The sequence below is a fragment of the Mesoplodon mirus genome (genome assembly GCF_964341445.2).
Source record: "Mesoplodon mirus genome assembly, chromosome: 1".
In the NCBI taxonomy this organism is placed as follows: Eukaryota; Metazoa; Chordata; class Mammalia; order Artiodactyla; family Ziphiidae; genus Mesoplodon; species Mesoplodon mirus.
In genome coordinates this window covers 208,912,817-208,934,926 of record NC_138976.1, presented here as the reverse complement: position 1 = coordinate 208,934,926, position 22,110 = coordinate 208,912,817, and the positions used below count along the sequence as shown (strand labels likewise).

The 22,110-nt window shown below is 36.5% G+C and overlaps 2 protein-coding genes across 4 annotated transcripts in view; one reads left to right on the top strand and one right to left on the bottom strand.

The window, feature by feature from the left end:
- The window catches only part of CENPP (centromere protein P), a 232,136-nt gene that overhangs the window by 129,981 nt on the left and 80,045 nt on the right, over positions 1 to 22,110 (bottom strand). The window lies entirely within an intron of this gene.
- Positions 7,308 to 17,980, top strand: OMD (osteomodulin). 2 transcript variants are annotated; one of them, XM_082635579.1, is made up of 4 exons: positions 7,308 to 7,568; positions 9,318 to 9,355; positions 11,627 to 12,581; positions 15,174 to 17,980. In XM_082635579.1, exons 3-4 carry the CDS (start codon positions 11,642 to 11,644, stop codon positions 15,500 to 15,502), a joined length of 1,269 nt encoding a protein of 422 aa, XP_082491705.1. In that variant the 5' UTR covers positions 7,308 to 7,568; positions 9,318 to 9,355; positions 11,627 to 11,641; the 3' UTR covers positions 15,503 to 17,980. The 2 variants fall into 2 exon arrangements, with proteins under 2 accessions (XP_082491705.1, XP_082491704.1); XM_082635578.1 differs by lacking the exon at positions 9,318 to 9,355 and having other exon boundaries at positions 7,309 to 7,568.

Below are 22,110 nucleotides of genomic sequence, written 5' to 3'. Positions count from 1 at the left end.
GTTACTTGTAGTGAGATGGATGGACCGAGAGTCTGTCATACAGAGTGAAGCAAGTCAGAAAGAAAAACAAATACCGTATGCTAACACATATATATGGAATCTAAAAAAAAAAAAAAAATGGTTCTAAGGAACCTAGGGGCAGACGAAGAGAATGGACTTGAGGACACGGGGAGGGGGAAGGGTAAGCTGGGACGAAGTGAGAGAGTGGCATGGACATGTATACACTACCAAACGTAAAATAGATAGCTAGTGGGAAGCAGCCGCATAGCACAGGGAGATCAGCTCGGTGCTTTGTGACCACCTAGAGGGGTGGGATAGGGAGGGCGGGAGGGAGGGAGATGCAGAGGGAAGAGATATGGTGATATATGTATATGTATAGCTGATTCACTTTGATATAAAGCAGAAACTAACACACTATTATTGTAAAGCAATTATACTCCAATAAAGATGTTAAAAAAAAAAAAAAAAAAGCGGACCTTGCTGCAGAGTAACAAACTCTCAAAAGCAAGCCCAGGGCTTCCCTGGTGGCGCAGTGGTTAAGAATCCGCCTGCCCCGCATAGCACAGGGAGATCAGCTCGGTGCTTTGTGGCTTTGTGACCGCCTGGAGGGGTGGGATAGGGAGGGTGGGAGGGAGGGAGACGCAAGAGGGAAGGGATGTGGGATGTATATGTATGACTGATTCACTTTGTTATAAAGCAGAAACTAATAAAAAAAAAAAAAAAAAAAAGAATCCGCCTGCCAATGCAGGGGACAGAGGTTTGAGCCCTGGTCCAGGAAGATCCCACAGGCCACAGAGCAGCTAAGCCCGTGCACTACAGCTACTGAGCCTGCGCTCTGGAGCCCGCAAGCCACAATTACTGAAGCCCGCACGCCTAGAACCCGTGCTCCACAACAAGAGAAGCCACAACGAGAAGCCCACGCATCACAACTAGAGAAAAGCCCGTGCACAGCAACTAAGACCCAATGCAGCTAAAAATATATAATTAATTATTTTTTTAAAAAAGTGCTTAACCCATCTTTCAAGACTTCCATGAGCTACATTTAAGTAATGCTTTCTGAGCTTTTTAGTTCATGTTTACATCTTTTTATACTCCAGCTGAAGATTACTTGCTATTTCTCAAATATGCTCTGTATTTTCTGGCTTCTGTGTCTTTATTAATGCTGTCCTTTGCATCTATGAAAGTCTTATCCAACCTCAAATGTCTGTGTCAAAGGTCACCCATCTCAGTGCATCTTCCTGATTCTCCCATAAACAGATGTGGCTTCTCACACCCCACCCTCCAAATCTTCCCAGTATTTTGATGTGCTTCTCTTTTGTACTTATCACAATCTAACTTATTATAGCTATTTATACATGGGTTTTTTTCTTCACATTCTCTAGAGGATTGTAGATATCTTGAGTGTAAGCACTTGATTGCAAAGTCATCTTTGCATCCCCTTTTTCTCCCCGCCACCCCCCACCAAAGCCTACCACACTTCATTGGCTCAAAACATTGTTCTGGATTAAACCAGCAAAGGGTGCTTATCGAAGGGAAAAGAAAAAGCCTTTATCCTCATTCTAACAAGGCAATGTGTTTTTATCCTACATATCTTTCTTTCATCCTAGAAGCTCCCTCTCCGGCTGCAGTTCTCCCACAGACCTGATGCAGATGTACTGTGTGTTCCACATTACTATGAAATAGGGGCAGGTGGCATTTTTTCCCAGTGCACATTTTTTCTCAATACAGTTTCTATCACAGGCTCTGGGAAGCTCTAAAACAGATCCCCCACCCAATCAGCTCTGACCAGTGCTGTAACAAGGTACATATTCCCAGCAGCGACATCTCTCCCTTGGTAAAATAACAGCATGAAAATAAAGATAACTGCTTTAAAACGAGCCCTTCCATAGTCAAGGGAAAGAGCTTACAGAGGGCCCTTTAAAACAAGACCTTCTAAAGAAAGGGGAAGAGCTTACTGAGGGACCTTTAAAACAGCCCTTCCGTAGACAGGGGAAGAGGTTACAAAGGCTGGAAGGGGCAGAAACACAAGGACAAATTAGGCTAAGGGGCAAAAGCATGTGCCATGCCAGCTCTATATGGAGGGTGCAATCAGTCATATGAATTCCTAATATTAAAACTTGCAGTTTGAGTGCTGGGGATTTTTTTTTTAATTTTTAGTTTTTAACACTTTTATTGGAGTATAATTGCTTTACAGTGTTGTGTTAGCTGCTGCTGTATAACAAAGTGAATCAGCTATACATATATACCCATATCCCCTCCCTCTTGCATCTCCCTCCCACCCTCTCTATTCCACCCCTCTAGGTGGTCAGAAAGCACCGAGCTGATCTCCCTGTGCTATGTGGCTGCTTCCCACTAGCTATCTTGGCATGGACATATATACACTACCAAATGTAAAAAAGAGATTTCCTTTTTATTAAGGAAAATTTTCAATAGAAGCAAAAGTAGACAAAACACTACAATGAACTTTCATCTACTTCTCACTCAGTTTTTAAAATTATCAACTTAAGCCAATTTTATTCATTTAAACTCCCACTGCTATTATTATTTTTAATAACAGCTTTATTGTGGATATAATTCACATACTGTACAATTTACCATTTAAAGTATACAGTTCAAAGGTTTTTAATATATTCAAGCTTAGCAGCCATCACCACAATCAATTTCAGAACATTTTTATCACTCCAAAGAGAAACGCTGTCCTGATTAATGTCACTTACTCCCAGCCTTAGGTAACCACAAATCCACTGTTTCTATCAATTTGCCTATTCTGGACATTTCATATAAATGGAATCATATAATATGTGGTCTTTTGTGACTGGTTTCTTCCACTTATAATGTTTTCAAGGTTCATTCATGTCGTAGCATGTGTCAGTACTTCACTCCTTATTATTGCCAACTAATATTCCATTGTATAGATGGACCACAGTTATTCATCCATTCACCAGCTGATCGACATATAAGTTGTTTCTACTTTCTGGCTGTTATAAATATGTGCATTCAAGTCTTTGTGTGAACGTATGTCTTCACTTTTCCTGGGTATATACTGAGGAGTAAAACTGACGGGTCAAATGGCAACTTTATGTTTAACTTTTTGAGGAACTATAGATTGTTTTCCAAAGTGGCTGTGCCATTTTTAATTTTCATCAGCAATATATGTAGATTCCAAAATCTCCACATCCTCACCAGCACTTGTAATTGTCCATATTTTTTATTTCAGCTATCCTAGAGAATGTGAAGTGGTACTTCATTGTGCTCTGATTTGCATTTTCCTGATGACTAGTGATGTTGAGCATCTTTTCATGTGTTTATGGACCATTTGTTACCTTTGGAGAAACATTAATTCAGATCCTTCACTCATTTTAATATTATTATTAGTGAGTTGTACGAGTTCTTTATTTATTCCAGACACAAGTTCTTAATCAGATATATGATTTGCAAAATTTTTCTCCCATGTGTGGGTTGGTTTGTTTTTTTTTCCCACTTTCTTGATAGTGTCTTTTGGCACAGAAAACAATTCAAATTTTAATGACATCCAATTTACCTATTTTTTCTTCTGATTCTTGCGCTTTTAGTGCCACATCTAAGAAACTGAAGCCTAGTCCAAGGTCATAATGACTAACATTATATTTTCTTCTAAAATTTAACCATATTAGCTCTAACACTTAGGTCTTTGTCCCATTTTCAGTAAATTTTTGCATGTGTTCCAGTTGTCTTAGCACCATTCGTTCAAAGCAGATCAAGATATAAAAGATTTCTATCACTCCAGAGGTTCTTCCGTGCCCCTTCCCAGTTCATACTCCCACTTCATCCAGCAAACATCCATTCATTCACTCACTCCACCAAGCAGACATACCCATCCCAGAACCTTGCCATCCTGTCCTAAAAATTTCAGTATGTGTCAGTACTTCACTCCTGTATAACCCTCTCCTAAAAATTTCCTTAATAACTGTTAACTTGAGTAAACGTAAGTAATAGGAATTCTGCTTCCTGGATCCACATGGCCCACCCTCTCCTTTAACAGAAAAGAAAACATTCCCATTAATTTGGCATTCCCATTAATTGGGCAAAGGGAAACACATCTTATCACCCTTTCCTGAGTCCGAAAACGCTATTGTTTTGTACTCAGTCCCAGTCAGTGAAAAATAAAATTTAATGGATTATACAACTTCATTCATTCATTCATTCATTCATTCATTTATTTATGGCTGTATTGACTCTTCATTTCTGTGTGAGGGCTTTCTCTAGTTGCGGCAAGTGGGGTCCACTCCTCATCGCGGTGCGCAGGCCTCTGACTATCGCGGCCTTTCTTGTTGTGGAGCACAGGCTCCAGACGCGCAGGCTCAGTAATTGTGGCTCACGGGGCTAGTTGCTCCGCGGCATGTGGGATCTTCCCAGACCAGGGCTCGAACCCGTGTCCCCTGCATTGGCAGGCAAATTCTCAACCACTGCGCCACCAGGGAAGCCCCAGACAACTACTTTTTAATTGTGTATATTATCTTGAAACTTTACTCTGTGAGGGTGGAAAGTACTGGCTGCTCCATGAGCCTTTGAGTGCTTCCTTGCTCTCTCTTTGCCGTCTGTGGCTGGTACTATGCTGGTCTTTTTAAATTCTTCTCTCTATACCTCCTTATTTGATGAAGTTTCTATGATGTCTTCCAGTTTTTTTTATCATGTGGCTTATTGATTTGAATTGTACTTTTATCTCATGTGATTTACTTAGGAGTTAACTGGGAGAAACACAAAGCAACAGTCCAGTTGTCTGAGGAGTAAAGATTTGCAAAATATCTTCTTGAAATAAGAGCTATCCTCTTAAAAACAATTAGAAAGAAGGTACAATATCATTTGCATATGATTCGTATGTACCTGAAAAACCCAAGAGAATCAACTGAAAAATGATGACAGTGTCACACATATAATAAAAAATGGATATCCATAAACATATTAAAAAACCCTAAAAATAAATAAGAAAAAGACAAACAACACAACAGAAAAATGAGCAAAAACATTAACAGGCATACCTCAGAAGAGAAAATCCAAATGGCTGAAAAACATTTGAAAAAATGTTCAACCTCTTTAGTAATCAGGGAAATGGAAATTAAAATCACAAGTAATACCATCATATACCTAAAAATTGGGGGGAAAGTTAGATAATGTCAAGTATTAAAGAGATCTAAAACAACTGTAGCCTTTCATTCCCACCACCTCCACTTGTTTATCTGTAACCTCCCTCCAGCGGTGAGACACCTGGCTCCCCCATTCACCACACAGTTACATAACCATTCCTTTCCATCGTACATCACAGTAGTGTCAGAAATACTGACTTAAACACCTGTGCTCATTCATTTTTACCCCTCTGCCTTGCTTTGTTCTTCTCCATTGCACTCCACACCACTTGATATGTTTATTTTCTCTCTTCCTCTTCAGTGATAACAGGGACTTTTACTGCTGGGTTCTCAGCACCTAAAACTGCCTTGAACAAAGTAGGTGCTCAACAAATATTAGCTGGATGAATAAATGAATTAAAAATCTTTATTATGGTTTATTACCATAATTACCAGTCTCAGTCAGACCTCTCCTAGCCAGCACTAGTTATTTGGCTCTGAGATAGTTTATCTACTTCAGTCAAATTATAATCATAGAATATAATTTAGACTTTCACCAATTCAACTAACTTCTTTCCCTAATTGCTACAATTATAACCACTGACTGAGGGAATTCCCTGGTGGCCCAGTGGTTAGGGCTCCGTGCTTTCACTGCCAAGGGCGAGGGTTCAGTCCCTGGTCAGGGAACTAAGATCCTGCAAGCCGTGCAGCACAGCTAAAAATAAATAAATAAAATTAAAAACAATTTTTAAATAAAATAAAATAACCACCAACTGAAACTATGAACTATCACAATCACTTGTAGCTTCTAGTTTTCTTCTAAGGCCTGACTCAAACCACCCTTCCCACCCCCTGCCAAACCTAAACCTCCTGGACACCATCAACCTTATTTAAATTTCCTAGACGCTTTCAATTCTGAGTGTTCTAGCTATCTATTGATAAATATTTTCACATTTGTTAGGAACATGAACAATATAATCACTATCATAAGTTCAAATCACAGAGTTAAAAGAAGAATTTAATAAAAATTAAGCTGTTAATTTTACATTAACCTTCCAAAAGAACTGTGAGGGCATGTAGAATGATTTTTGGAAAAAGTACAGACTTGCTCTCTTTTCCTTAGTGTGGAAGTCTGAGTTTTAAGAACAAACACTAAAAGGAAACATATGGAAAAGATCAGTAACAAGATGAAATCTTGGCCCAAATATGGTCTGCCACGTTTTACATACCAGTGTCTCAAATAATAGATGAGATTTTCACAGTATTGCCAAAACATCTCTTGAAACACTGTACACTTTTTAAAAATCTGAAGTACAACGAAATAAATCTTGTGCATTCTTTATAAAAACCTAATGGAAAATACTATTTTGAGGAAACAAAAACAAATTCCAAGAATCACTTTACCTTATTAGTTTGTACAAGCTTGAAAGAATCTCCCAAAGAATGAACTCAAAGTTCACTGCCAACAGATACAAGTTAACTCTCTGTTTAAAATATGAAAATATTGGTATAAAAATATAGCATTTAAGTAGTTAACTGCCACTCTTCAAGAGAGACAGCTCAGTGAAATTTGTAAATTTTCCACATCTGCAAAATAAAGGCAATAATAGCTGGTCAACAGAAGCTCCTAATTCCATCTTATTCAATACGATAAAATTATCTTTTTGTACTAGTAAAAACAGACAAATCAGAGATATACCTTCTGAGTGAATTCCATAACTAAGAGATTAATTTTATTTCAAAGGTTATTAGAACGCATGCTAGTGGATGTATTTGGGAGGAAGGCGAGAAAGGGGATAGCTGATAGAAAAGAAGGTATACTTCTTTGTATGGAAAAGTAATATATTTAATCTGTGTCACCAATGACCATCTATTTCATTTTTAAAATAAACTAGATGTGAAACGCTGTATGTTTCTAATCCTGGTTCCTTGTCTTAATAAAAGGAAGCACTGGTGTGAACACACAGTATCAGACAACCGAGGTCTCAAGATGACTCTGAGTTCCACCTTAAAATGCCAAGACACTGAGCTCCATATTACAGTGGACCTTACTTTGAAGAATTCTTTGGCATGAAAATGAAAATAAAAACAGTAATCAGTACATGCTGTTTCATTTAGTTCTGTTTGCCTTTCATACTAGAGGAAATTCTTGCCATACCTCAAACCAAAATTAAGGGGAAAAGAAAGAAGTAAGCCACATAAATCTGACCAAGAACACAAGCATTTTAATTTGAGTCCACAAAGTTTTGGATAATGAAAAGAAATACATAATTTTAATTCAACCCAAGTATTTTCCAAGTAGATTATATTTGCTTAAATTGCTATAGCAATTCAAGGGACAGCCCTGCCTGGACACACAGTTACTGTGGATTTTTAAGAGATTCAGTTTAAGAATTTAGGAATTTCTGATTCATTTACAGGATTTGCAAATTCATCAGCCCCTGAAAACTAAAGCAAACTCAACAGGTATGATGATAAAATAATTTTCAATTTTTAAAGAAAATATTCCTACTGTTTAAAATATATTTGATTTAACATTAAAATAGATTGTAGCCATCATAAATGCACATTTTTATAAGCAATATCTGGTAAAAGCTAAATTAAAATTTGATTAGCAAAAATATTCAGGGAAATAATATAGGGAATTTAATTTTCTAACTTAAGATTTACCCAATAAATGACCTTTGTTTAGATCTTTTTTTACTTTGAATGAAAGATCCTCATGTTAATGGAATAATTTTCTGTTTCTCTCTCCCTCTCCCTCTCCCTCTCTCTCTCAACTTTAAGTGACAAAAAACCAGCGAACGCCTTTGAGCCATACATCTGAGCAATGCTAGAGATTCTGGTTTTAGAGAAATGGGTATTTGTACAAATTTCACTAGAAATTTTCTCAGAATTTCTTTATTAATCAAATCCCTGACGTTACGATGTGTTTGCCTCTTCCTCAAAGAGAAAATACAAGTACTCTATCTAGCACTGAAGGTTCTAGTTTCTTGGGTTTCAGTTAATTAAGATCCAAATGTATTATGGCTAAAAATAATTTTGAGACTTTCATATTTTTAATAGCAAAAGTTTTACTTCCTTAGGCCTTGTGTGTGATAGTGATGTACACAACTTTAATTTTACAGAGTTAAATTTAAAACTGCTTTGGAAAAAATTCTGAGTCATATCCTAATACTTGGTTTCTTATATTTTAGTTTCTGTGGCATATCAATAGAACAATTAAGTTTTTAAAATAATAAAATGCTATGAAGCTTTCCAATTATTTTAAACTTTCCAGGACAAAGTTCCATCTCATTTTTATTAGTAATTTAAATTAGAACTTTCTTGATGAAAGCACGAGTGCTTTTTTCCAGGTAAGAGAAATGTTATGACATAGAAACTTTTTTAGCTATAATATGAAAAATTCATATTAATGAGTAATTAAAAAAACCTGGTAACATATTTCAGTTTGCTTTAAACTTTCTTTTTCACATTTGTGATTTTTCTACTAAACAAGGTAAGGAATACAGGTAGGAAAGTGAATACAGTATATTGTGACAGAGAAATATTCAATAGAAAAGAGAATAGCCATGTTCTCTGTGAAAATGTTCATTTAGAGAAATCACTGTGGTGAAATAAATGCCTAGAAATCATCAACATTAGTAGCAATAAACATCACTAACAAGATGTAATCTATAACAAAAAATCAATCATGCATTCAACAAATCTGTGAGCACTTACAAACTGTGCATTGTACTAGAGTCTGTCAAAAATTAGAGGTTGAGAAATGAGATGATTGACAGTGAGTTATAATGTTTTGCTATGAGTTATCCTATAGGAGACAAAGCATAAATTGCCGAACATAAAAGGCAGAAGTAATAAAAATATGCCTTGTAAATGGCTGGTAAAAGATTAGCTGAATGAAAAATTTGGATAAAAAGAAATAAGAGAGCACTATTACAGGGAAAATGATCAGGGGTGAAGTTGAGGAGTAAGAAAAATAGAAAATAATGGGTATATCAATGGAGATGGAATGGATTTCAGACCAGAAAACAGCACTTATTGAAAAGAGAGTGGAACAAGGTTGAGCTACAGGGCCGAGGTCCTCAGTGGATGAGGACAATAATGATGAGCTCAGATTTAGAAGAGAAACTGTCTTCAGGGAAAGACCTTTCTTCTTAGGCGGCCAAGAAGACCAAAAGCAGATAATACTAAGAATCCCTTTATTTTCAGAGAGGCCCTCGTCATGAGGTCTTGATTCCTAGGCAAAGGTAAGTGCTGAACCAAAAGTATCATCCCGGTCTCCTTTTTCCCCAACAATTTCTTGTAGCTGTTGAACAGTCATGGCTTTATTTCTCAAATGTAAGGTTACTAACTGATGATTACTGATGTTCTAACACAAGGATAAAATTCAGAGTTCTGATGAGCAGTACTCTTTTCAAAGTTCAACTGTGTATCAGTCAGCTCCTGAGACCCCCTACATGGCCTGACCCCGCACAGCTGCATGTCTCTGCCTCTGCTTCTACTTTCATCTCAACTCCATGGTGCAGTACTTTAAATGAAGTATGACAAGCACTTTAAAAAAAAGTTGATATGTTATAGCATAATGAGTATAATAAAATACTATAATTTTAATACATAAAATATTATCAACTAGAGAGTAATATGTATAGGGTGTTCTATACCCATTCCTGTGAATCTCCCAAAATCTTGGCCAAATAATGTCTGCAAAGGTTTCCCTGTCTCCAGCAAGCAGGGTTAAGCCACTGGTTCCCACAGCACTGGTATCTCTGCTGCAAACCATATTTCCCTCTGCCTGAGAATATGGTTCACTGTGCTGTGCCTCTCTTGTCTACTAAATTGTATGCACTAAATTGTATGCTCATGTCTTCATATTTTCTTCATTTCTGTATTTCCCACCAAGCACAGTGCCTCACCCCTAAAATTCAAGACAATCATCAAGTAACCCAATCAAACTAATGAAATCGCTAGTAATATTTGCAAGGCTCTTTTCTAACCATGTCCACACACAACACCTAGTACAGGGTCACTAATTATAGCAGGTGAAAAAGCACTCCTAATCATACCCACTGGGAGCTTCCCAGTGCCCTGTCTGGGTCAGCCAGCACTGAATACTGCCCTTTGGGATGAGACCATACTCTTTCACTTCTCCTCCCAGGACTCTATCTTACTTGATGCATGAACACTGCAGTGTGAAGATTATGGCTCAGCTATATTAATGAATTAAACTAGGTGTTCATTCCCAGAGTGCAAATTCCTGAGGTCACAATTTAGGCCTCTAGGTTCTGGTTGAGATTGGCTGTAACAGTCTTATTTTGCTCCTTCAACAGTTAACCACCACATCCCAAACATCTCACCCTTTGTTGCTTACATGTTTTTGCTCATCTCTTCTAGCTGCAAATCTTCCCTATTTCCCTCTTTGAGAACCCTCACATTTCTTTAAAGTCTAATTCAAATGCCATGTCCTCCATGAATCACACGGATAAAAAGACACAATGGATGGAGTCTATTTAGATTTGCGAAAGGAAACTTTATGAATTTCAAAATCAAAATTGTTTAAAAGATGAAACCATTACCATTTTGGCATTTTATGTAGGAAGGGATAAGATTAAATAGAAGTCAATATATTAGAGAAAATGATTGTCTATTCTATTTTCTTGGTGAAAAAAAGAGGCAAGGTCATCATCTGATTCTCCACTAAGACCTAAACTCCTGGGAGACAGGACAGTGTATTTTTAATATCTGTGTATCTAGAAATTAACTCCAAAATATTAGTGGAAAGAAAGAAGCTAGGAAGGTAATAGGAAAAATGTATAGAATAACCAATTAGAAACTAATTTTGTAGAATGTAAATATTGTGTGTGTTTGTGATTTAAAGTAGTTATTCAAGTAGAGTCAGAGACAAAATAATTGGATTCTGCAAACTATTTCACAGGGAAAATTTGAAGTCACAGTTAGTCTTGGACAGAAAACACTAAGAGGAAACATGATAGCTATTTTTAACATCTCAAGCTTTCACATAAAATGGAGTGTTCTATGTTCTTCCAAAGAGCAGAAAAGAACATCAGCAAACAAAAGTTGCAGTGGGAAAATTTTGGTTAATATCAAGAATCTCCTAAGTAACTAAAACAGAGTCTCTCTCCTCATAGGCAGTAAACATCACTGAAGGGGCCAAATAGTCAGTGAGAATATCCAGCATTTATACGGAAAGAGCACTTGGCTTTGGGGTGGAGAGATGTCATGCTATCATTGTAAATCTATAGTCTAGTATGCAAGACAAATCGAGATTCTCTTAAAAGATGGTTACTTAGTCTGGTTCAGTGCAGTATGTGACTTTTTAAAAAATACCACCTTATACATTAATTTTGGTCTGAGCAGTATCCATTAATTCTGGACATTCTTTTATATATTTCAATACAGATACAGATATTATGCATTTTATATAACTGTCAATTTATATACAAATTATTCTCAGCTCACTCACTTTTCCCACAATATATTTCCTTTTTGCCTTGTAATAGGACAAAAAAAGGAACATGGGCTTTTCAAGTCCAGTATGTGTCCTTTTCTTCTTTCTTGGAGTCAAAGTATATTGCCAGTATGAAAGTTATCAATGGGATGAAGATTATGACCAAGAACCAGATGATGTCTACCAACCAGAATTCCAATTTCATCAAAATGAAGATTATGGAGTTCCATTTCATCAGCATACTTTAGGTTGTGCCAGTGAATGCTTCTGTCCACCTAACTTTCCATCATCAATGTACTGTGATAATCGCAAACTCAAGACTATCCCAAATATTCCAGCATACATTCAGCAAGTTTATCTTCAGTTTAATGAAATTGAGGTTGTGACTGCAGATTCATTCATCAATGCCACTCATCTTAAAGAAATCAACCTCAGCCACAACAAAATTAAATCTCAAAAGATTGATCATGGTGTGTTTGCTAAATTGTCAAATCTACTACAACTTCACCTACAGCATAACAATTTAGAAGACTTTCCGTTTCCTCTTCCTAACTCTTTGGAAAGGATTCTTCTTGGTTACAATCAGATCTCCAGACTGCAGACAAATGCTGTGAATGGGCTAGTAAACTTGACCATGCTTGATCTTTGTTACAATCAAATTGATGATTCTACACTACAAGAAAAAATCCTTGCGAAAATGGAAAAACTAATGCAGCTTAACCTATGTAATAACAGATTAGAATCAATGCCTCCTGGTTTGCCTTCTTCACTTATGTATCTGTCTTTAGAAAATAATTCAATATCTGCTATACCAGAAAATTACTTCAATGAACTCCCAAAACTTCATGCTCTAAGAATGTCACACAATAAACTACAAGACATCCCATATTATATTTTTAATCTTTCCAACCTTATAGTGCTCAATGTTGGACACAACAAACTGAAGCAAGCATTCTATATTCCAAGAAATTTAGAACACCTATACCTAGAAAATAATGAAATTGAAAGTATGTAACATTTCATTTTTTTGTGTGTATTGTTTTTATTTTTACTATTTATTTTTAATTTTTATTTATTTACTTATTTAATTATTTTATATTGGAGCATAGTTGATTAACAATGTTGTGTTAGTTTCAGGTGAACAGCAAAGTGATTCAGTTATACATATACATGTATCTATTCTTTTTCAAATTCTTTTACCATTTAGGTTATTATAGAATATTGAGCAGCAATCCCTGTGCTATAGAGTATGTCCTTGTTGTACATGTCAATCCCAAACTCCCAATCTATTCCTCTCCCCCACTCTTCCCCCCCGGTAACTATAAGTTCGTTCTCTCAGTCTGTGAGTCTGTTTCTGTTGTGTAAATAAGTTCATTTGTATCATTTTTTCTTAAGATTCTGCATATAAGTGATATTATATGATATTTTTCTTTCTCTGACTTACTTCACTTAGTGTGATAATCTCCAGGTCCATCCATGTTGCTGCAAATGGCATTATTTCATTCTTTTTTAATGGCTGAGTAATATTCCATTGTATATATGTACCATATCTTGTTTATCCATTCATCTGTTGATGGATATTTAGGTTGCTTCCATGTCTTGGCTATTGGAAACAGTGCTGCAATGACATTTGGGGTGCCTCTATCCTTTCGAACCATGGATTTCTCCAGATATATGCCCAGGAGTGGGATTGCTGGATCATATGGTAGCTGTATTTTTAGTTTCTTAAGGAACCTCCATACCATTCTCCATAGTGGCTGTACCAATTTATATTCCCACCAACGATGTAGGAGGGTTCCCTTTTCTCCACACCCTCTCCAGCATTTATTGTTTATAGATTGTTTGATGATGGTCATTCTGACTGGTGTGAAGTGATATCTCATTGTAGTTTTGATTTGCATTTCTCTAATAATTAGCGATGTTGAGCATCTTTTCATGTGCCTCTTGGCCATCTGGATGTCATCTTTAGAGAAATGTCTATTTAGGTCTCCTGACCATTTTTTGATTGGGTTGTTTGGTCTTTTGTTATCTAGTTGTATGAGCTCTTTATAAATTTTGGAGACGAATCCCTTGTTGGTTGCATCATTTGCAAATATTTTCTTCCATTTTTTAGGTTGTCTTTTCTTTTTTTTATGGTTTCCTTTGCTGTGCAAAAGCTTTTGAGTTTAATGAGGTCCCATTTGTTTATTTATTTTTTTATTTCCATTACTCTAGGAGATGGCTTAGAAAAGATATTGCTGTGATTTATGTCAAAGAGTGCTCTGCCTATGTTTTCCTCTAAGGGTTTTACAGTATCTGGTTTTATATTTAGGTCTTTAATCCATTTTGAGTTTAATTTGTGTATGGTGTTAAAGAATGTTCTAATTTCATTTTTTTACACATAGCTGTCCAGTTTTCCCGGCACCATTTACTAAAGACACTGTCTTTCCTCCATTGTATAGTCTTGCCTCCTCTGTCATAGATTAATTGACCATAGGTGTGCGGGTTTATTTCTGGGCTTTCTACCCTGTTCCATTGATCTATATGTCTGTTTTTGTGCCAGTACCACACCATTTTGATGACTGTAGCTTTGTAGTATAGTCTGAAGTCAGGGAGCCTGATTCCTCCAGCTCCATTTTTCTTTCTCAAGATTTCTTTGGCTATTCGGGGTCTTTTGTGTCTCCACATGAATTTTAAGATTTTTTTGTTCTAGTTCTGTGAAAAATACCATTTCATAGGGATTGCACCAAATCTGTAGATTGCCTTGGGTAGTATAGTCATTTTGACAATATTGATTCTTCCAATCCAAGAACATGGTACATCTTTCCATCTGTTTGTATCATCTTCTACTTCTTTCATCAGCATCTTATAGTTTTTGGAGTACAGACATGTCTTTTGTCTCCTTAGGTAGATTCATTCCTAGTTATTTTACTCTTTTTGACGTGATGGTAAGTTGGATTGTTTCTTTAATTTCTCTTTCTGATATTTCGTTGTTAGTGTATAGAAATGCAACAGATTTCTGTGTATTAATTTTGTATCCTGCAACTTTACTGAATTCATTGATGAGCATCATCGTCTTTTAAAGACAGAAAGAAGAGTATTTTGACCTTTTAAAGAATGAGTCTTTAAAAACGTATGCTTTACAAATTGCTGAAAATGGTTGCTTTGAAGCTGGCTAGGGAAATGGCAGAAATTGGCCCCAGAGAAAGGTGTACTCCAAGGTTTATAGTCTTTTCTATTAAATGTTATCACCTTGAACATTGAGAATTAGTACTGTAGAGTATACAAAGAAATATGAGATCCTGAGTAGTAGAACTATAGGTGATTTTCACTTTTTTCTTTTTGAGATTGTTTCTACTAAGAATTTATTACTTAAATAATTTATTTAATACTTAAATAATTACTTAATAGCCAATGAAGCCATCGTTTATTTTGATAATATAAAATTCATTTATAGTTTCATTTTCATTTTATTATTTGTTTACTGTAAAAAATAATTAAGCCTAATTCCACTTACAAGTATTTTAATTAATAAAACTATACCCCATAAACATTTTAATAAAATTCAATATAGGATTATGGATGTAATACAGGATTAATTTTTAATTTGTATTTTTCAGATATCAATGTCACATTGATGTGTCCATCTGTTGACCCACTACATTACCATCATTTAACATACATTCGTGTAGATCAAAATAAGCTAAAAGAGCCAATAAGCTCATACATTTTCCTCTGCTTCCCTCATATACACACTATTTATTATGGTGAACAAAGAAGCACTAATGGTCAAACAATACAACTGAAGACCCAAGTTTTCAGGAGATTTCAAGATGATGGTGACAGTGAAGACTACGATGATCACCATGAAGCCCCAGAAGAAGAAGGAACAGAAGAAAACGTTGACCCTCACTATTATGGAAGTCAAGAATGGCAAGAAACTATATAGGTATACATTTATAACTTCACAAAATCTTATTATTCAGTATAAATTTAACTAAATATGCATAGCTCGTAGTAATATACTTGGAATTGTGTACTAGTATGAGATCAGATTGAATTTAGGTTGTTGACAACATTTGCATCATTACACAGGATTAGAACTTACTCAAAATGATATAAATCTTTAGAAATGTAAATTAGAATAAGTAGGAATCAAAAACTACACTTTGAATATTAAATTATCATCATGTTGAGAAGAAAAGCAAGTATGACCACTTCTGTTAAAGTAATTTTTCTAATAATGATGAAAGAAGTAGTGTTAGAAGCTAAGAACTGTAAGCCATATGCTTTAAATCACTATGAGCATAGTGTTTAAATGCCAGAAGGTTATATTAATGTAACAGCAGCTACTCATTTAAGGAATAGACTATTTTTTTGACCTAATGTCCAGAAAAACTTTCACACTTGTATTTGAATATCATCACCATGACAGCCACCCCCCTGGTCCTACCACTTAGAGCACAGAATGATATTATTGATTTTCAAAAGAGGCTATCGTACTAAGGATCCAAGGCACACAGACTTATGAAATCAACTAGTCTTGTTTTTCTCTCAGAGCACGAAAGCAACAAATATTTAAACCCTGTATTTGGATACCTAAAAAAACCCACCAAATCATCTTATCACAATTCGTATTTTAGCAAATTTCAGCAATTGTACAAAACAATCTTGACTGCATTCCAGTGTTTCTATAGGAAATTCACTAGAGAAAAGTTTTAGTTACATAAAGATTTTCTAATAAATAACTGCTCTGTTCACAAGGTTAAGTTAATGTTAGCACAAGAAAGTATATCAACATAATTAAACACTTCTATTTTCCTAGCACAATATATTAGAAACATATGTATATCAGCCAATGTTTATTTACATAGTGTTAAAGTTGAATAGAGTTCCTTTGAAATTTGAATGACAAGCTTTGATATCTTCTTTAAATCCTTAAAAATCATATATCATTTTGAAGCATTTTAAGTATGCCTTATAATGAAGTATAACTTCTATGATGAACTTTCTTGATTTACCAGGCTAATATTTCACAGAATTCCTCAGATAAGGAATAAACACAAATCTGGAACTGCCTACACAGGAAACCCCTCAAACAAACAGTAACAATTTAAATAGTATGCAAAAAGACAAATTAAAACTATATTTTAAAAGCAGTTTTCTAGTGGTGAGCCTATTTTTCTGGAGATGACAGTTTAAAATGAAGCCTCTAATGCTCTTTATATCTTCGACTAGGTTATTAGCATGTAGCAGAAACAGAACACCCACATGCCCCCAGGGACAAGCTCAACAATCCAGAATGAACATGAACAACACTCCATTCATTCATTCATTTAATTAACATTCAGCAAGTCATTTGGTATGCAGGGCTTAGTAATGAGAGGTCAAACATAATACATATGTGCACCTGTGACGCTATGAGACACAGGTGTGAGGGTAAACGTAAGAGCAAAACGTTAGTGATGTGGGTAAAGCACATTTTCCAAAGAGGTAAAAAACTTTAAGGACCATCTCCCCCTTTATTGACATTTTTTAAAATAGGGTTATAAATTTAAACATTTATTATGAGCTAATATGTGGAAAATACTGTGGGTGTTTTAGGAGATCAGAAAGAGAAGACTATTTCTTACCCAGAACAATTTAAAATTTAATGAGGAGCCATCAGGAAAATGCAAATCAAAACCACAGCAAGATATTCCTTTAACATTCACTGGATGGCTATAATCAAAAAGGCAGACAAATAATAAGTATTAATGAGGAGGTACAGAAAGTGGAATCCATTGGTGACGCAGTCAAATGGTGCAGCTGCTTTGGAAAGCAGTCTGGCAGTTCTTGAAAAAGTTAGTTACCTATGATTCAACAATTCCACTCCTAGATATATACCTAAGAGAACTGAACACATATGTTCACACAAAAACATGTACACAAATGTTCATAGCAGCATTATTCATTAATAGCCAAAAAGTGGAAACCACTCAAATGTCCTTCAGCTGATGAAAGGATAAACAAAATGTGGTATATCCACACAATGGAAAATTATTCAGCCAAAAGAAGGAATGAAGTACTGATACATGTTACTACATGGATGAACCATGAAGACATTATGCTAGTGAAAAGTCAGTCACAGAAGACCACCTATTATATGATTCCATTTATATAAAATGTCTAGAAGAGGCAAGTCTATAGAGACAGAAAGATTATTGGCTGCCTGGGGTTGGGGGGCAGGAGAATAAAGGGAAACTGGGGGGTGACTGACAATGGATAGAGTCTTCCTTTTGGGGGTGATGAAAATATTCTGAAATTGATTATAGTGATGATTGTACAAGTTTGAAAATACTAAAAACTACTGAATTGTACACTTTAAAAAAGTGAATTGCATAAGATGTGAATTATTTCAATAAAGCTGTTATTTAAAAATTTAACAGAGACAATAAAATCTAATAACTCACTCTAACAAAAGGAAGAAATAAATACAATGTGGCAGTAACTGAAACACGATATACGGACAGATATACGGACTTTATTTCTGGCCAGGATGTGAAGCAGTTGAAGGCTTCAAAGAGGTGGTACTTTGATGTGTGAGTAGGGACTGATTGGCAAGAGTGGAGAAAATAGGTCCTAAGGTGAGATTAATATACAGATATGGTAATTACTTATTTCACCTCTTGCACAGTTAAAACCCTCCAAATTTTCAGAATTCTGGAGCACCTATTTTTACCTCCTCCTAAATTGACAAATGAAAATACATTTTAATCTTCAATGAATAGGCTTAGTGAAGAAAAAGACTGCACAGTTTAGCAATTCGTAACAAGGAATTTGAAATCAGATATACCTTGGTAGAAGCCTGACTTCACGCCTGTAACTAAGCAAGATGACTCTGAGTAAGTTACTTCTTGAAGCCTCTCTTTCTGCATTTCTATAAGGAAGGTGGTTCTCACAGGGCTGTTATAAGGACAAGTAGAGATAGTGTACATACCAAAGCATTTAACAAACTGCATGCCAGTTACAGGTACCCTACAAGCAGTAATTACTGCAGTATGCCCAGCCCAGCAGCCCACTGGATATATGTGCCCCCAGCCACCAGCTGTGCTTCGCATGCCTTGGTGCTCTCTCGGGGACCCTCTAGAATGGAGTTAGCATCTTTCAGGTTCCTTGCAAGGTTCCACTTGTACAAAAGATTAGTAAACAAGACAGAATTTACTAACGATTTCATTAGGGAGAGAGAGGAGGGAGCTTAAATCATATACCCACAACAAACATATTCCAAGTCATTATTTGATGGTTCAGCTTTCCAAAGCACCTCTAGATGGCCTACAAGGGTGGGAAGCAGAGTCCCCTCCATCCCTCAAAAGGCACTTGGCTGCCTGGCTCCTCTGGCTAGAGTAGTCAAACTCTTCCTGTATATAAGGAAGAAGAGGTCACCTCTGCTCTCCCTTAAAAGGCATGTATATATAAACACGTCACAAAATGTCCTCCAGCTGCAGGGCCAAGTAAGGAGGCAGGTTAACAACCATCTTTTGTTACTCAAAAATGTCCAGAGGAACTCATGCCTACCCCAAGTATTTCTCATTGAAAAGAAAACAAAACAAATAACCACCAATGCTTTCCCTAGGAGGATGGAAGAATAAAGTTCTACCTCTTACCAGAGCTGCAAACAAAACCAGATGATATATTTATATCAGGAAAGAAACAGATGAAAATTCATCAGTTTTCTCATTACACTTCAAAGTATTAGCTATATTAGCTCTGAGGCTGAACTGTGTGTGTTTGTGACCACTAACAAATAAATCCAAATCATACCATGAACCCAAGTTTAATTAGCAAACATATTAGAAAGGAAATAAAAATAAAGGATATTTAATAAATTTGCTTATATTAATACTGGTTGAGAATGTTTAGCATGTGTTTAAATATTACCTGAAAACTATACATTTTTACTTTATTCCTCAAGTTGGAACCACTAACCCAAAATGCAGATGTATGCATATCACATAACATACTAAACCAATTGCATGGGGAAAAAACAGAAGAAATAAACCTGTCTCTTCTGTATACTTTTACTGTAGCAAAGGATTCATATGACCCACAGAAAGCTAGAACTAAAACCCCAATTTCCTGATTCCAAATCCATCTTTTTCTAAATCTTAGAAATAAAGAATAACAGCAGCTAGAAACAAAATTAAATCATAACTGCTAAAAATCCAAAGTTTCTTACATGTTCCAATTTCCTAAATAAGTATAACCTGGTATGCCTAGCAAGTAAATAGCACGACATTTATGGATATGTCCGTCCTTGCATGTTTAGGTTGCAAATTTATTATACGTAGACTTATGTACTACTCAGAAAAATTAAAATCACAAATACGATACATTTTTAACATTAACCCTTCTTTATATTGAGTCATAATTCCCCTCCCTTTAAACTTAAGCCTTTAGTCCGGGAAGTACTTGGGTTCGCATCTTTATCTCATTTGACCAAACAACTAGGCTTCAGGCATAAGCAGAGATTTGAGATGGAGATTCAAATCATAGACTTCCCATAAAATCCTAGAATGTTCATTAGAAACAAGTCAGAGGTCATTCCCACACTGAAGGGGAGATGACTACAGAAGGCAAAATTCTGGGACACCTTCAAAGATATAAAACCCTATAAAGATACCAAGGATAATGTGGCAGGGTCACCAAAAAGAACTCCACAGAGATAACCCTCTCAATTTTGGATAAATGCCTGCTTTTGAGCCTTAGCTTTCATCTTTTATTACTGTTCAGTGAAAGCTAAATAGCTTTCTACTAGGACACAATAGTTCTTTCTGGAGTAGAAAACAACCTAACTTTGAAACATGTTTTATACTGGAAACTATGTAGTAAAGAATTTGACCCCAAAGAGGGGTTTGGGCTTTGCTGTCAGCTTCTAGGAGGTAATCTCTATTTTTGTTTAGAATGGGGGTTTACACATCCAATCTTAGGGTGGGACGGGCCATACCAAACAGTCTTAGGTTGGCCATGCCAGAAAGACAACCATGTGATTTAGGATGTGTCATATAGTATCAGTCAACTTGGGGGCAGAGTTCAACCTTGTGAGATACTCAATTGATCATGCATATGTAATGAAGCCCCAGTAAAAACTGAACTGTGAGCCTCAGTAGTGCTTTCCTGGTTGGCAATACCCATATTCCTTGTCATACATCAATGCCGGGCGGGTAACGCATCCTGAGAACAATGGAAGCTCTGCACTTGGAACCCTCATAGACTCTGTCCAATGCGTCTCTTCCTCTGGCTGATGTTTATGTGTATCCTTTCCCTGTGATAAACCAAAACCATGAATAGAATGGTTTTCAGTGAGTTCCATGAGTCCTAGAAAATTATCAAATGTGAGGGTAGTTTGGGGAACCCCCCAAACTTTCAGTTGGTATAAGAAATGAGGATGGTTTTGGAGACTGTGCTCTCAAACTTTAAAGTTTGGCTAACTGTGGGTGGGAACATACATATTTTCCAGTGTAATTCTGAATATTTCTAGAATCTTACCTTGTGTAGTCATCTCCCCTTCAAGTGTGGATGTGACCTCTGACTTGCTTCTAACCAACACAATATTGCAAAGAGATGGCATATATATGATTATGGGTGCACAACTGCTACAAAGGAACTGTGAGATAATAAATGTGTGTTATTTTAGACCATTAAACTTGTAATAAATAACCAATAAAATAGATAAGTAGTGATATTCTTCAGAAATGCAACATTAGAGGGATACTTCTAAAATGAAAATAGAATCATGTCACTCACTGGCTTAAAAATCTCTCAGTGGGGGCTTCCCTGGTGGCGCAGTGGTTGAGAGTCCGCCTGACAATGCAGGGGACACGGGTTCATGCCCCAGTCCGGGAAGATCCCACATGCTGCAGAGCAGCTGGGCCCGTGAGCCATGGCCGTTGAGCCTGCGCATCCGGAGCCTGTGCTCCGCAACGGGAGAGGCCACAACAGTGAGAGGCCCACATACCGCAAAAAAAAAAAAACAAAAAAAACAAAAAAAACCTCTCAGTGGTCTCTCACTGGCTACAAATAAAACTCAAACACCTCAGCAAGGTATAAAAGACTCTCCTTAATCTGACCTCTAGTCCCCTGTCTCATCTCTTAACATGCGCCACCCCCCTCACCTCTTCTCTCTCTCCCTCCAAGCTCCAGCCATATACAGCTAATTATCCATTTCCTTAATGATCTACCCTCCCCACCTGTGTGCTGCTTCCATTCCTAGAGCACTTCTCCCTCGGCCTGCCCCCCGCCCCCGCCCCTCATTTTCTCTAGAGAAGTCAGTATGGTGCAGTCTCTGTGGCTTCACCCTTTCCCAGGCCACTGCAGAACTCTGTGCACATTTCTGTGTAGCAGGTCTCTCACTGTGCATTCTGTCGCCTGTTTGTTGCCCTTCTTGCTAACTTACAAACCCTTCCTTTTTGGGGAGAGAAAATGAACTTTGCTTGTCTGAGTTTATTTTTCTGTAGTACTGGCAGAGAAGTGGCACTCAATAAACTTCTACTAAATGAATGAATGCCAATAAAACTA

Bases quoted from the DNA above. Each gene is read 5' to 3' on its own strand.
- OMD (XM_082635579.1), top strand. From the start codon at position 11,642: ATGGGCTTTTCAAGTCCAGTATGTGTCCTTTTCTTCTTTCTTGGAGTC. The intron at 12,582-15,173 runs GTATGTAACATT...TGTATTTTTCAG, and splicing joins AGAAAATAATGAAATTGAAA to ATATCAATGTCACATTGATG.